Raw genomic sequence first — 16,283 nt, forward strand, 5'->3', positions numbered from 1 at the left:
GCTGGGATCCAAGGGCCAGAAGGCTGGGTGAGCTCCCTGCTCTACTGTCCACTAGGGTGTGGCTTTGCTTCCTCTGGCATAGAGAAGTTGCCCTTTGGAAGGACACAGTGAAGACGCCAGCTCTTCTAAGGCAGGAGAATGGAGAGCTTCAGGCCAGCCTGGCTAAGGAGAGCCCATCTCACAGCAAGGTAGTTAGCTAATCTGCAGCGGGGTCAGCTTAGAGCCAGGTCCCTAGTGCCTGTTGTGTGCTTCCCCACCTGAGGGGACCCCTCCTAGATAGAGACTCCCCACCCTGCCTCCAGCAGCTGCCTTCATGAATAATCAACCAGGAGGGCCTGAACTGATTTGGATATGCAACTGAGGTGTGGAGCTCCAGGGAATTTAAGGCAAATAGAACTCAACTTGCAAATTCTGGTAGTTTCATGGAGTGTGGTAGTTGGGTGCCAGAGAATACAGTTCCACGGAAGCTTCCTTCCACCCCAAGGTCCAGTGATACCGGCTATGGCTAACCACTCTGGGAGACACCACACTCAGTGGTAACAGATTTCCCTAGTCTCCTGAGCCAGTTGGGTTGTAGCTTCAGGGAAAGTCCCCCAGAGAAGTAGAGGACATTCCTAGGTCACCCACAGGGTCAGGTCAGAGAGTTCTCCAAGTATCTGCTTTGCACTGGCGAGAGCCCAGGCATCAAACGTCTTGGACACAGAGCCTGGCCCTGCTCCACTGAAGACATGCCTGACTTTGTCAACTTTGCCCACATCTCTGAGCTCCAAGGAGCTACCTGGGGACTTGGAAAGGACCCAGAGCACTGGAGGGGGGGGTTGACCTGGCAGAAATGGAGCCCAGGCACTGAGCCACAATGACAGGATATCCCCAGGGAGCTGGGCTGGCTGCCCACACAGGGAACGCCGGGGTGGAGACCTGGCACAGCTGGACTAGAAGGCCCCAAAAGGCAACAGAGGGGGAAAGTCAGGACAGCTGGTCCCTCCAGGCAGTGAATGGCCCAACAGTGTCATGGAAAGTGTGACCACAAGTGAGAGTGAAGCAGAGGAAGTTGGGTGCCCGCAAATAGAGATGTGAATTTTTTTTTCTACTGCCCCATTCTGAGAGCCAAAGGCACCACTTTTTCCTGGGGTCCACATGACCACGGTCCACTAGCGATCTTAGAAGTGGACTCGAGATTATTCCACCTGCCCTCCGGCTCTCCCCAACTCTGTTGCCAGGGCTATGTTCAGAAGAATCCAAACTGGTCTGCGGAGTTGACCAGCCATCCGAGCTCAGCTGGTCTGCAGAGTTGACCAGCCATCCGAGCTCAGCTGGTCTGAGGATTTGACCAGCCATCCGAGCTCAGCTGGAAGAACCTAGAAAAAGCACCCTAAGCCTCTATCCAATCCTGCACACAGTGCCTGGTTCTTAGGATCCCCAGAAACCTCCCCTCTGTTCCATGTGATAAATCCCACTTTTAAAGGCATGTCTCAGGTACCACAGCTTGGCTGATGTGACGATTTCCAAGGCAAATCAAGGTTCTGTGCCAACTCGCCTCTTGCTGAGGCTGTGCAGGCAGACTGGTCAGGTGAGTCCCCCACTTCCTGCCAGGCAGGCCCACTCCTCTCACTGCCAAGGTGCTAGTAGTTGGAGCACATAACTGGCCAAGAGATTGTGCCTTCGTGACAGACGCTGTGGTAGGTAAAGTAGCATGGAGGAGTCGTGGGCAGATTCCAGCTCCTCTCTGGGCCTTAAACCCCTGACTGCATGGCGTGATGCACCCCACTATATGAACACCGATAGATGCGATGCTCACTCATCCTCTTTTCCCTGTCCCGACATCTCATCTGCTTCTCCTGCCCTATTGCACTGGCAGGAATGTATTTAACCCACGTCAATGAGAGTCTAACAGGTGGTGGCTGAGGTGCTGAATGATTGGGTGCAACCTTCATTGCATCTCATTAGAGCAGAACTCCAACAGCACCGCCCCCACCCTCTGGGCTCCTCATTAACCAGTGTGTGTGCTTCTGTGTTTGCCTGAATTCTCTCTGGCATCGTGCAATTGGCTTGTCCCTCCACTGTGGGTACCATCTGAACCATCACAGGTTGTCTCAGAGGCATCCTGGGCTAAAGGTCATTACAAAAACCAGCCTCCAGTCTGGGAATGTCCTAAGAGGGTTTAGATGACAAAGAAGACTGGTGTGTCTTCCCTACCCCCCTCCAGAAAAGGTGACAGTGTGGACAAAGACAAAGAGAAAGCAAATCTTGGAGAAGGAATGGAGATGGGTTGATGTGACTGGAATCTGAGGTGAAGGAAGGGCAGGGGTGTGAGAGAAGCCCGGCAAGCTGGCCTTGAGGACAAGAGGTGGCGTTGATCTTACTGGGGAAGACCACAGGAGCCCTGGAAGGCTCTTAGCAAGGGTGAAGCCACACAGCTGCTTTAGGAAGAAGAGGCTGTGGTTGCAACAAAGGAAGAGGAAGACCTTAAAATTAGGCCCACCCTCTCATGACATGCTACTCTCCTGAGGTCCGGGGGTGCCTCTGGAGGGAAAGGACAACTTCCTTTCCTTAGTCTGGCTGGGGAGATAAGGGGGTGAGGACAGGAAGTTGCCTTAAGGAGTTAGCAGCATGGCTTGACGTCTCAGGCCTGGCGGCTGTAGAGCCAGCCTATATGCAAGGGGAAGAGGCAGAAAATACAACAAACAAACAAACAAACAAACAACAACAACAACAAACAAAACAAAACTCCATTTGGCACAAAATGTACAAGTGTTCTGGGCTGGCCTGGCCTGGGGACCCAAAGTGCCTCTCTCTGTTGTCCCCTGATGACAAGCCCCATTCCTTTGACCCTATAGGCAGCATGTGCCCCTTCTAGATCAAGTATCATGTGTCTCCACAATGGACAGCCATTCTAAGTCCAAGCTGGGCAGTGGTGGTGCACGCCTTTAATCCCAGCACTCGGGAGGCAGAAGCAGGCAGATCGCTGTTAGTTCGAGGCCAGCCTGGTCTACAAAGTGAGTCCAGGACAGCCAAAGTTACACAGAGAAACCCTGTCTCAAAAAACCAAACAAACAAACAAACAAACAAAAACAACAACAACAAGCCCAGGATAGCCAGGACTGTTACACAGAGAAAACGTATTTTGAAAAACCTAAAATAATAACAATAACAACAATAATAAAAATCATTATGTAAATATCTGTGTTTTCTGAAGGTCTTAGGTGACCCCTGTAAAAGCATCGTTTGATTCCCCGCTTCCAAAAGGTTATAACCCACAGGTTGAGAACCATTGCTCTATGATCATCCTAGGTGGCCACTCTCAAGAGTGCCCATCAGATAGAGAATCAAGGGGAAAATAATAGCCAGGGTGCTGGTGAGAGCCACATGGGGCTGTTGGAGCCCTGAAGATCCTGGGAACACCCAGGAGTGAGCTGAAAGGGGAGGGACAGAACGAGCAAGAATTCAGAGGCCTGCCTCCTATTGTGAGCAGAGAACCAGATGTGTCCCCAAGGGTCCCCCATGGAGGCAGGAAGTGATCAGAAAAGGCCTGAAAACATGGGATAAAGCGGGGTGGGGGAGCAGTTAGAGGAGGTAATAGGAGACATGTGGACTCCTCGGAGGACCATCTCAGAGACAGAAAAAGAGGATATGAGGGTGATTCCAGGCCAATGGGCTGATATCAGGAGGAGCAATGGAATATGCCAGAACATTCAAACAATACACCCAGGGTAGGGAAGGGTACCAGATGACTTAGGGGTGTCCCACTCTGAACCCCTGCCTGGAATCAAAGGGCTTCCCACCTGTCCCTCCAAAAGTGGCTAACCAAGGGGAGGCCTGGGGCTGAAGACAACAGACTCAGCCAGATGGTGGTGCATGCCTTTAATCCCAGCACTAGGAAGGCAGAGGCAGGAGGATCTCTGCGTTGGAGGCCAGCCTGGTCTACAGAGTGAGCTCTAGGACAGCCAGGGCTACACAGAGAAACCCTGTCTCAAAAAAAAAAAAAAAAAAAACAAGAAGAAAAAAGACAAAAGAGTCAAAGCAGTGCTTAGCAGTGGGGCTGAGGACACCTGAGGTGTCTGCAACGAGGTGCTTGTGGACCCCACCCCACCCCAGAAAAAAAGATGGTAAGGTTCTCAAGCCTACGAGCCTGAGTGTATTTTGTTTGGATTTTGTAAGACATACCTGGGGCTGACCTCAGCCTCCTGAGTGCAGGGACTAAAGGAATACACTACCCCACCTGTGTGAAGGGACCAACTCTAAAGAGTTTAGTGCAGAGCCTGGCTGTGGTGCAGATCCTCCTCAGCCGCCCCGATGACAGCCACACCCCTGCCTGGTGCGGAGGCTCCTCCCTTCTCAAGGCCTTGGGTCTGAGCTTTGCTGCATCTAAGAGAAATCAGGACTGTGGGCCTAGTGCCAGCCACAGAGCTTATGTGGAAGGCCTTTCTCCCTGGGAGCTATGTTTTCCATCTCCTTCCGTGGGAGTTATGCACTAACAGTCGCCTCAGGTCCCTCTGCAATTCCCACCATCATTTGGGTTAATTAACCTTAGTAAGTCTGTGCTGAACACATCCTGGTTCCCAACCCAATAGGTAGCCCCTGATTCTACCAATGCCTGTTTTCTACTTCCAGATACCAGAAGCCCCAATAGACTCCTAGCTGGTATTTTACTGACTCGTGGGAGTGAAGAGACAGACTGAGCTCAGGCAGATCAAGGTACTCTTATGGCTCCATCAGACATCCATCTCTTTGCAGCACTGGGGATCAAAGCCGAGTTTTGGCTGTGCAGTGGTGGCACACTTGGAAGGTGGAGGCAGGTGGAGCTCTGTGAGTTCAAGGCCAGCCTGGTCTTCATAGTGAGTTTCAGGACAGCCAGGACTACACAGAGAAATCCTGTCTTAAAATCCAAAAACAAAATAAGGCTTTGTACATGTCAGCAGGTACTCCTACCACTAAAGTGTATAACTCATGGGGCTGGAGAGATGGCTCAGAGGCTAAGAGCACTGTCTGTTCTTCCAAAGGTCCTGAGTTCAATTCCCAGCAACCACATGGTGGCTCATAACCATCTACAATGAGAGCTGGTGCCCTCTTCTGGCGGGTAGGCACACATGCAAGGAGAGTATGTTTAAATAATAAATTTTTTTTAAAAAGTGTATAACTCAGGCCAGAAATACTCCATCTCCTCTCTGCTGTGACACCCTCTTCCTCCTCCTCTTCTCTTGCCTCCTCTTCACCTCACATCATATAATTCAGCTGACCTCAAACTCCCAATCCTCTTGCCTGGGGTGTCCTGAACCCTAAGTTTCTGAGCCTGTCTGTGTTGCCATGTTATCCTTGTAGCAACAAGCAAGATGGCTGCCAGCCCTCAGCAGATGACAGAGTGAAAATGTCCCCCCCCCGCCCCCGTGTTTTAACAACATAAGTCAATATATCCGGTTAGAGGTGTTCTAGTCAATGCCACCTCTGCGACAACCAATCTCTGTGGCCAGGGAACTAAAGGTGTCTAGGACAGTCACACACTGGCCTCTGGATCTCAGAACAAGATCATTTCTAGGGTGGCCAGAGAATGGGAAGGGAAAGAAAGGGATTGTTCTCAAGATGAAAACCCAAGAAGAGAGGATGCTGGTTGTAGGGCCCACTCCCTGGACTCTGGGAGTGGCTATTATGTCCATGTGTGGCTGAGAGCATTACCTTATCCTCCTTCTCTTCTTCCTCCTTTCTTCTAAGCATAAATATACTACATTTCCCAGCTCCTCTTGCGACTGAACTACAGCCTGTAGACTTTAGGAGGAAATGACATCATCACTCCCCAGGTCTGGCTGATGAAAACCTCCTACGACTGTGGGACCGTCTTCTTTCTCTCTCCTTGGCTCCATGACCTTGCCACTACAATGAAGAAGGCAGAGCCACCACAAAAAGCGCTTGTGTCTCAGGGTCGTCAGCCAAATACTCCTGAACAAAGTGAGGCCCAGAGGTGTGAAGCGCCTTGTCCGAGGCTACACAGCCTAGAAGACTTGAAGCTCCTTGCCTCAGAAACCAAACTAGGCTGGGCTGAGCACTTGGGAGGAAGAGGCAGGTTAATCTCTGAGTTTGAGGCCAGCCAAACCTACACAGAGAAACTTTGGCTCAAAACAAAACAAAAACAAACAAACAACAGAAAAGGACTACAAATGTCCAGAAATCTGTTCAAATCCAGGCATGTCAATAGAAAGACATCACCTCAGGCCCCGCGAACAGGGTGCTTCCCCCTCTCTCTCCCCCACTCTCTCTCCCTCTCCCCACTCTCTGGATCTTTCTCAGCTCACTGCTCTCCTGCACTTGACTTTCCCTGCTTTTCCACCAGACACAACCCTGAGTCATACCCTCAAGAACTCTGCTCTGAACATTGGTTCTCTCCTGGTAGGACCTCGGGCCTAAGGCTTAAACTGTCAGGAGAGAATCCTCCTGGCTCGCTTCACCCTGTTTGTACTGTTAGGTCCGGAGCTCTCTTCCCCTTGGGGTGTGTGTGGTGGAGGGGGTTTGGGGAGGTGGGGTGGGGTATACAGGTGGCTTTGGCTGCCTCCCAGGAAACCTTCTTCATTCCCAAATAGAGAAGTGTTCTTTAACACCTCTCCTGGAGTACCTCAGGCCCCTAACACCCACTCAGCCTCCAAGGATATCTCTTTCTACCTCAACCTGTTGCCCTTCTCCCAGACCTGACCCCTACCCAGCAAGCTGAAGCCAGAAACTCTAACTCAGATGTGACTCCACTTTTCTTTGCCCCACCCCCCACCCATCACTTCCCATATTAGCTCCATAGAATTCTCTAGAAAGCAAATCTGATCCTATCTCACGTTGCTTAAAAGCCTTGAGGCTAAGACTAGGGTAATCAAGGCTTGTGTCCAAGCCTAGGTCCCTGATTTATCTTCCAGACCGCCACCTCCTGCTCCCATTATGTAGCTGTGCTGGGTCTGGGTCTTTGTCTTCCACAGAAGGCTGATGTTTCTCACATTTAATCCAAACAGCTTGTGACTGCTTTCGACACCCTCTTCATGTGCCCAAACCCTCCCAGGGAACACCTGCCTCCTTCTGGCTATCCTGGCTCCTCACGTGAGGCAGCCAGGTGAGATTCTGCTGGTGAACTGCCACCATCTGGCCTGTGGGAGAGTTAGAAAGATCTGGGACTAGCTAGGCCTGGAGCTGTGAGGCCATGACAGCTGCTGGAAAGTGGGGAGAACAGAGCTGCCCTTTGGACAACCTGCTCGTGACCATGCCACCATAGCCTTGAGCTATCTGTCTAGGTGCAGGCAGAGGACAGAACACAGAAACGATGGGCAGGGGGTTGGAGTGTGTGTGGGACTTGGGGAAAGTGCAGAGGGGTGCTCAGAAGCCCTGATGAGGACAGCTGAGCAAGTGGGCACGCTGCCAGATAGGAACCACCGTTTTACTGTGCCCGTGGTGGTTTGAAGACAGAGTGAAGTGGGCTGGAGAAAAGGGTAGGGCTGCCAGAGCAAACAATCAGGCCTCAGGGCCCTGCCTTCTAGCAAACTCCAACTCACAGCTGTGGATGGAAGAGGGGAGAGGTTAAGGGGTTAATGTCCCCTGAGGTCAGCGGAGCAGGAATCAGCCCTAAGGACACGTGTGCTGGGGAGGAAGTAGGGGTCTGCTGCTTGAATGCCTACAGCTTCATGTCTCGGATTGTGGTCTTTAGGATCGAGGTCTCTAGTGCGGAGCTATCCCTGGGTGGCTGTAGACAGCACAGTCTCATAGAGTTCTCTAGCAGCTTGCAAATGGAGAGAGACTGTCTGTGTGTTGTCCTGGTCAGAAGGAAAGGGATGGAGGAAGACAACTGGGCATGTTGGAGTTGAAACTTAAAATGTCAGAATAGGAGGCCAAGCATGGTAGCATCCACGTGTAATCCTAACACCCTGGAAGCTGAGGCAGGAGGATTGCCGAGAGTTCGAAGACAGCCTGTACTACATAGCAAGACCCTGTCTCAAAACAAACACCAAGTAAATAAAATAATCAGTTGGAAGAAGACACGGGTATAAAAGCACCATCCCTTTATTGCTACACCAGCTGAGGCGCAGCTGATGTCAGAGAGTCTGGACAGCCCTTCCAAAGCCACTAAAAGGCCCAACCTGACCCTGTCCTCAACCATTCAATATTCGGAAGGCATAAAGAGGTGGAAGCGCAGGGTGAAAAACTCCCTAGGTCAGGGAGCATGGATGCTGTGGGGCCCAGGTGCAAAGAGGCATGAACCGGACACCGCCCTGAGTTCAGTAACGGGAGGAGCAGAGCTCACCTTCCAAAAGCTCCCCCTCTTATAAGGTGAGCGGTCTTTGTCTTCTCTCTCCTCCTCAGGCCTGCAGCCATTGGGCATTCCCTGGCAGTGCTGATATTGGAGGTTTCCCTTTGTCCCTGTTCCTCCATCTTTCAGGGCCCTGGGCACCCTAAGCAGGTAACCCCTCTGACTCACTCCTGCTCTTGGGGGATCTCCCTGAATCCCCACCCGCATCATTCACATGCGGGGCTGAGGGATGGCGGGGGCGCGGGACCGACCCTTGAATGGTACGTAACAGCTGGGTGCTCTTTACCTTTCTACCTCCCTCCTGGGGCCTTTCTTAGGGTCTTAGAGACGCGAGTGCATGAGGAATGACCACTCATTGCAGGGCCTTTGGGAAAGTGTAAAGCGCACACATTCAGCACCAGAGGGGGGAAAGAAAGCATCAGGTGGCTTCCTCCGCAAGAGACTCACGAGTGCACAGCGTCTGCTTCCCTTCAGACCCGGAGTCCTGCGGTGCAGAGGTAGGACTGGGAAGTGGGGGGCACCCTATGGACAGCAGCAGTTTGCCCCGCCCCTAGTTCGAGGCTTCCTGGCCTCAGCTTCAGCCCCGGGTTCGGTAGGACTGGAGGCGGCGGACTTGGTCCCCCACTACCTCCCCCGCGCAGGGCGGGGCGGGCGGTGGCTGCGAGGGCGGCCGGAAGGGGTGTGGGTGCGGGGCGGGTCCCGCGCCGCCCCGCCCAGGGGACGGAGCCCCGGGCGCAGCATCCTGGCGCGGGCCCGGCCGCCTGCAGCCACTGCCGTCGGGGAAGGTCCCAGCGCGGTCATGGCCCCACGAGGCGCCGGGCCCGGCCCAAGCGCACAGAACCCCGCGCAGTAGCCCGGAGGAGAGGCAGCCTGGACGTCGCGGACGGCCTGGCGGGCAGCATGGAGGAGGCGCACCTGCTCTCGGCTGCGGACGTGCTGCGCGGCTTCTCGGTGACAGCCGAGGGAGGCTTGAGCCAGGAGCAGGTGGCAGACGCGCGGGAGCGGTACGGCCCCAATGGTGAGCGCGGGTCCCCGCCCTGCTGTGGGGAGCGGTTGTCCCCCTCCTGGCAGGAAACCGGGGCTCCGTGAGCCTCACAGATGCGCGTGGGGCAACTGGCGGGGCCGCCTGGCCCCCTTCGCGGAAGAGGGCGGGTCTGGCTGCCTCCCTACTCCCCGTCACGATGCACCCCTGCAAACCTTAGCCCATTCTGTCCTAGGGCCTTTCTGGATGCCCGTACCCGCGCTGCTGTGCGATCCGCGGGCACCCTGCAGGTGCAAGCTCTCAGGGACGCTAGCCAGGGACTCCGAAGCCCAGCCTATCAGCTGGCTCCGATGTCTCCCCGGAAAGTTCAATAAGGCGCCTGAGACGGTGCAGGTTGTCAGCTGTCAGCTTTGGTGCTCTTAAGCCCAGTCCCAGGTCTTCCTCTTTGTGCAACCTCAAGCGGATGTGGCTGGCGGGAGTTGATGTGGGTTTGAACTGCTGGGGCAAAGACCCACCTTCCTGGAGGGGCAGGTCTGAGGTCTGCAGGAGCTCCCTAGGAGGCTTCTCCCCAGCTGGTGGTCTTGGAGCGGTTCCTACCCCATCTCTGGGCACAGAGGGAGCCCATGCACCCTTGCAGTTCACAGAGGTATGGCTTCCTCACCTCCCTCAAAGGAGCATGGGATTCTCCTTCCTGCCAGAAGCCTCACCGATGCCAGTAGACTGCACCCAGATGTGGCTCACACATTGCTAGGAGCCTGGAAGCAGGCATGCAGAGTTCCCCTGCAGTGTCCTGAGCAGGACCTGTCACTCCTGGCCCAGGGCCACAGCACCTGTAGGCCTGAATGGTTCAGAGAGAGAGAGAGAGACAGAGTCAGAGAGAGACAGAGAGACAGAGACAGAGAGAGACAGACACACAAACACACACAGAGACAGAGAGAGAGAGACAGAGAGAGGCACAGAGACACAGACATACACAGACACACACAGAGACACAGAGAGAGACACACAGACACACATACACACACACACAGACAGAGAGACAGAGACACACACAGAGACAGAGACACACACAGAGACAGAGACACACAGAGAGAGACACACAGAGGGAGACACACAGACACACACAGACACAGAGACAAAGAGACAGAGACAGAGACACACACAGAGACGCACAGAGAGAGACACACAGACACAGAGACAAAGAGACAGACAGAGAGAGAGAATCCCACCCACCCCAAACTTGTATCTTTTTTGGAGAGCCTTGCCCTTCTTGCCCTTTCAGAGTTGCAATGCGCTGGGGGGAACCAGCAGGAACCACGGTCTGGCCTGGGCGTCCTTCTTGCTCAGACCAGGCTGGGAAACTAGGAAGAAGCGTCCGAAAGGGTGCTTTGGGTTTGTATTGGTTTATGAAAAAAACCCACCTCTTATGTAAATATTATCTTTCTGGAGCAGAAATCCTTTTTCAAAAAAATTAGTTGCTATATTTAGTTGAGCTGTGGGAGGAACTAGAAGATAAATATTATTTAATATCCCCCATTAATGACTTGGCAGTGAGGGCGTCCTTTGCCGAAGGAAGACAGGAGTAGCGCATCTGCCCTGACTCTGAAGGGGTGGAAGGCAGGTCTGGGGTCTGCAGTCTGACTGATGTGACTGTGGTGCTTGGCTCTCATAGGAAGGTAGAGGCTCTATCAGCCTTTAGTTCTGCCCCAGGTTACACGGAGTCTGTCCCTGGGGGGCTCTGGCTCACACCTTCACTGGTCCAGAAGAGGAGATAAGCAGGAGAAAGGGACCCCCCAGCCCTCTGACATCATGTAGTTTTGTTTGGTGAGGGAATCTCAGGGTGTATTGATGTGCGTGATGCTGAGAGAGGACACTGGCTCCGTGTGGTGTGAAAGGACATGGTGGAAAGGTTGGTAGGGCGTTTTAGGAGCTTCTGCGCTGAAGCTACGGCTTCACGGAGTAACTGCCTCAAGCCAGGCACAGGTCTCGGCACTTTCACCAACGAACTCATTCTATCTTCCAAACAACTCTGACTTGAGGACTTTGTTGCCCCCCCCCCCACACACACACACCCCTTTCACTGAGGGGGTGAACGAGACACGGGAAGCTTAAGTAACTTGCCAAGGTCACAGTCGGTGGTAGAGTTGGAGCCTCTCTTTAGGCCCCAGTTTTTCCTGTCTGGATCAGGCAGTCACAGGTTCTACCCCCACCCCCACCCCCCACCTCCCCGACCCCGGGCCGGCACCAGTGCTAGGTGTTGGGGTTGTCTGGGAAGCAACTACTCCTGCTGCATTCCTCTGTCCGCTGGGTCCCTCTCATCCCTGGCTTGTTCTTCAGGAAGCTGGAAGTAGTCAGGTGAGCAGAGGGGAACCAGCTGTCCCTCCCTGCCTCCTGATCGCTGCCTGGGGATGGAGAGGGCCTTGGGTGTCCCCCAGTTTCTGCTCAGCCTCTGGCGTGGAGCTGGTAGGGGTGAGCACCCTACCTGTGCTCTGTCCTAAGGCGGCCACTTGAACACTCTGCCTTGGCTTCCTTGTTGTGGGGCTACATACAGAGGAGCCCATGTCAGGGTTGTTTGTGCACAGTTAGTGAGGTCACTTACGTACAGTCATCCTGTCCTGTAGCCAGGAGGTGGGGCTGGGCTCTGGGCCAGAAGCTGGGTGATAGGGTGGGCAGGGTGTGCAGGCAAAGGGGACACCCCAGGGACTAGTGTTCCCCCCTACCCCAGGCAGCTATGCACCTGCAAGGTCGTCAGCGCTGGAAACCACAAGGAAGTCATTTGCTTAAGTCCTCCAAAGTTTGCAAATTCTGCCTGGGGTGGAGAAAAGGTGGGGGCCCAGGGAGATCTCACCCTGCCAACTCCTCCCTTCCCTGATAGAAAACCTCAGAGCCGGCTAGGAACTTCACACAGCTATGGAACAGACCAGCCAGGAGGTTGGACACACATGAGAGCACACCAGCCTCAGTAGCCTTGCTAGCTTGGAACTTGGGATTTTTCCTGCTTCAGTCTCCTGAGAGCTACAGTTATAGACCTATGCCACCATGCTCAGCTTGAGTGATGTTTTGTTTTGTTTGTTTGCTTTGGGTTTTTGTTTCCTTTGTTTATTTTTCTAGACAGGGTTTCTCTGGGTAGCCTTAGCTGTCCTGGAGCTTCCTTTGTAGGCCAGGCTGGCCTTGAACTCATTCAGAGATCCTCCTGCCTCTGCTGGGATTAAAGGTGTGAGCCACCACCTCCATCTTATTTTTCTTTTAACTGTGCTCAGGATTGACCCAGAGCCTTTCACGTGCCAGGCAAGCTTTCTAACCACTGAGGTACATCCCCGATCCTACACTTATTTTTAAATGAAAGGTTATACAAAGAATAATTTTCAAAGGGTTCAAAAAATATACAGTAAGGTCTCCCCAACAAGCCCATTCCCAGGCACCACCTCCTTCATGGACACATAGGAGGGGGTAGGGGGTATGGGGGGGGCAGGGCTAGGATACAGGGTTTGTTTTTTACAGGGAAGGAGGTAGCCTGGTTGTGCTGGTCCTTTAGACTAGAGCTCTTGAGGACATGACCTAGGCAGCCTCTGAGTTTCCTTGTGCCTTCATAGGATGTCACCATAGCAGGCTGCAGTTTCTTCACCCCGTTTCCCATGGCAGCTAGGTGGTTTGTGGCGTTTGTTGTTGCACACAGCATTATAAGGAACCCTCTGTCCCTACGTCATGTCACCACGGTACTGTGAGTGGCATTCCAGGACAAGCTCCTAGTGGAAGTGGAGCAAAAATGTAGTGTTTTCACTTTTAGGCTCTGTGGCTGAGTGGCTGCCCATGGGGGGGGGAGGGGCGTGTAACAGTCAACCCACCCACTTCACCGTCTAGCCAGTGGTGTCAAAGCCCATACTTGACCTGAGCTGATCTGACAGGAAAGTTCCTTTTATGGCTTTCCTTGCATTTTTGTTTTTTGTTTTGTTTTGTTTTGTTTTTTTCTGTTTTCAAATCAGGTTCAGTATCTTTGGCTGCTCAGAAGCCGTCTGACATCCGTATGTCCCTAAACAGCACAGGCCAAAGCTAGAGGCTAGATAGTGTTTAGCTCATCCTGACACAAACGCTCACTTCGAGGACCCTTGGAGAGCCAAGGATGTTGGGTTGGGTGAAATCCCAGGAGAGATCCACAGTGCCTTGGCTGTGACCTTGTTTCCTGCTTTCACCTCAAGCCCCAGCTGGCACCAGAAATAGGGGAAGCCCATATGCATGACCCCAGGAAACAGGTCAGTGAAGGGCATGGCAGGCACGGCCTCACGCTCCAGCTGACCTCTGGGATACCTTTTGGGTCTTAGCGTCTTCAGCATAGCTGAGGTAGGACCCCACCACCGTCTCCTAAGTGCCTTAGGGTCTGAAACTGCCTCTGTTGGGTGATATGTTACCTGCATCCATTTTGAGCTTTGCCCTAGTTGTCACATCTCCTGTCCCCTTACTGAGGACTGACAAGGGACAGTGTCAGTCCTGCTCCCAGGACCTCTCAATCCTGTGTACCCTTAGCAGGATGGGCTCTGCCCTGTGATGTGGCAAGACACACAGGTGTTGACAAGTCTTTCACCACCAGCTCCAGGTAGGCTGGTGTGCCTCTCTGCAGCACAGAAACTACCTCTCCCTGGGTCCCTCAGTGATCCCCCTCAGAGCCAGGCCATCCACTCTAGGTGGACCTTGGAGACCGGGCAGAGCCAGGTGGGTTGGGCGGGCCCTGCCTGGCTAAAGTCTCTCCCTGCCTCGCTGCAAGTGACAATTTAATTGCTCTGTAAATTTGCCTTGGAGGAAGACCTTGGTGAGTGCCTGCCTCTCCCAGCTGCAACTGACATTTAGAAGCTGAAATTCCAGTTTTCAATGTTGAGAGAAGGAAGGATATTGGAGGGAGAAATTAGAGGCACAGGTGGTGTGTGGAGCCCAGGGTGGGAGGTAGGGGTACACCCCAGTGGTGTGCCCGGCTCTGTACTCTCTGCTCTATAACTCCTGGGTGTGGGCAGGCCCAGTCTCTGGCCTGAGCAACAGAGTAAACAATGGCCCTGGGGCAGCAGGTGGGGACATGACTACACAGTGTGGTTCCAGGGATGCCTCAGCCTGCCTTGGAGCTACAGTCTAGTGGCAGGAGGCCCAGTACTAACACCTGGTTAAAAACTGGAGTAGTGACAAGACGGGGATGAAAGCCCGCCCTGGCTTCCTGGAGTCTTGATGAAGGGATGAGAAAGGTATATGGAGGAAAACAGAAGGTGGTGGCCCTCATGAGGCCTCTCGGTTGTAGAGAAACATACACATAGCATAGGGATGACTCTGGAAGAGCAGGCTGGGCAGATCAGGAAAACTCTCAGAGGCTGCTGTCAGGCTCTGACACTCTTGAGTGAGGCAGAGGCAGGGGCTCTGTGCTGTGTGCCAGACACTGCTGTTCCTGGTGCTGGAGATGTCGGATTGGCCAAGTCCTACTTTGGAGCTGACGTTTGGATCGCTGTCAGCGTGCCGATGTCTGGTGATTGTGCTGTGTCCCTCTCAGGAGCTTTCTGCCAACCAGGCGACTTTCAGTCAGCCTCAAGAGGCTTTCCCATCATACAGCCTTTATGCAGAAAGAGAAACAGACGCAGGCCCATGAAGCCTGCCAGTGGCCTTGGCATAACAAGAATTAGATCAGGATTTGAACTCGCGTCCTTGGAACCAAATTCCATGTCCTGAGTCTCTTTGTGTGAAACTCAGAGGCCCCATGCCTGGGCTGGTGTAGTGGGGATATGGTCCTATCAGGTCCAACAATGGCAGATCCTTTAGGACCAGGTGATTTGGGCTTGCTACAGAGGAATGGGGCATCCAGGTGAATATACAGGATCCCACGGTTTTTCAGGGACCAGGGGGAAGAAGGCAGGACTTCCTAAGAGTCATCACAGGAAGCCCAGAGCAAAGGTTGAGGGTCAGAAGGCCTGGATATAGCAATGTCCCCTGACACTTTCCAGAATAGCGTGGGCAAAGGGGTAGCTGGGCAGCTGGTGTGGCCTGTGCCGGCTGCTGGCGTCAGATCTGCAGGACACCTTGCAGGCTGTATGCCAGTCTTCCTGTTTATCCTCTGGACAAAGTATGGTAGGGCCATCTTTTGGTCATAGTAGATATGGATCCTGCCGTTGTTGGAATTTGCCACAATAGCCCCTTTTCGGAAGCTATGGCCACACCATCTTTCCAGTCAGAGTCAGTTGCTTGCCAGATTAAAGTCTTCTGTGCCATGGTCAGGGGTCGGTGCAGCCTCCCCCACCCCATCCCCTGACCACTGGGCTGGCTGAGCCTTTCTTGGAGTGGTTGGAGGGAACCTAGTTGTAAAAGCTGGGCTGGGTAGAGGTCGAGCATTGCATTAACAACTTCAAAATCCTTCAAAATCTCAGTAGCTAGCCAGCTATGGTGGTGCCCACCTGGAGGGCAGCTGATGCTGGTGGCTCCAGAGTTCCAGGCAGCCTGGGCTATACAGAGTGAGACACTATCTCCTAACCCAACCGAACAAGAAAGCAGCCTCAAACACAAGCCTCTCAGTGTCCTAAGATGACAGGGTCTCACTTCCTGCTGTGTAGGGTGGCAGGTTGGTTATCTGTGATGTGAGGTGACATACCACCCCCTGACTCACGGGTTACCAACACTATAGTGGAAGGCCAGTATCCCAGATCATGTTGTCCATGGTGACAGCCAGCTAGCTGCCTCATGTGGATACTTAAGTTTAAATGAATTAAGTCAATAAAAATTTAAAATGTCACCCTCAGCCACATCAGCCACGTTCCCGAGGCTCTGTGTCTACACGTGGCTAGTGAGTGCTGTGCCAGATGGGACAGAGACTCCATCCGTATCCTCACAGAACCGTCTGTGGGACAGCCGACCCTTAGGGAGCCTTGAACCAAAAACCCAGTCTGCCAACTGGGAACTAACACACATCCTTCTTTTGGAAACTCTCCTGGGCTGAGAAGTGCATGGTTGCAGTGTGGCCTTGAGGGTGGGAGGTGGGGAAAACAGAAGAAGATGAAGAAATGTGATGGC

The 16,283-nt window shown here is 53.3% G+C and overlaps 1 protein-coding gene across 1 annotated transcript in view; it reads left to right on the plus strand.

Annotated features, from left to right (window-relative positions):
* Positions 1-8,979: 8,979 nt before the first annotated feature.
* ATP2A3 (ATPase sarcoplasmic/endoplasmic reticulum Ca2+ transporting 3) overlaps positions 8,980-16,283 on the plus strand; it is a 34,055-nt gene continuing 26,751 nt past the window's right edge. The window contains exon 1 of the mRNA XM_084751306.1: positions 8,980-9,287. Within this exon, the coding sequence (XP_084607432.1) occupies positions 9,170-9,287 (118 nt within the window). The 5' untranslated portion in view covers positions 8,980-9,169. The remainder of the gene's footprint in view (positions 9,288-16,283) is intronic.

The sequence above is a fragment of the Acomys minous genome, assembly GCF_964271855.1.
Source record: "Acomys minous genome assembly, chromosome: 12".
Taxonomy (NCBI): Eukaryota; Metazoa; Chordata; class Mammalia; order Rodentia; family Muridae; genus Acomys; species Acomys minous.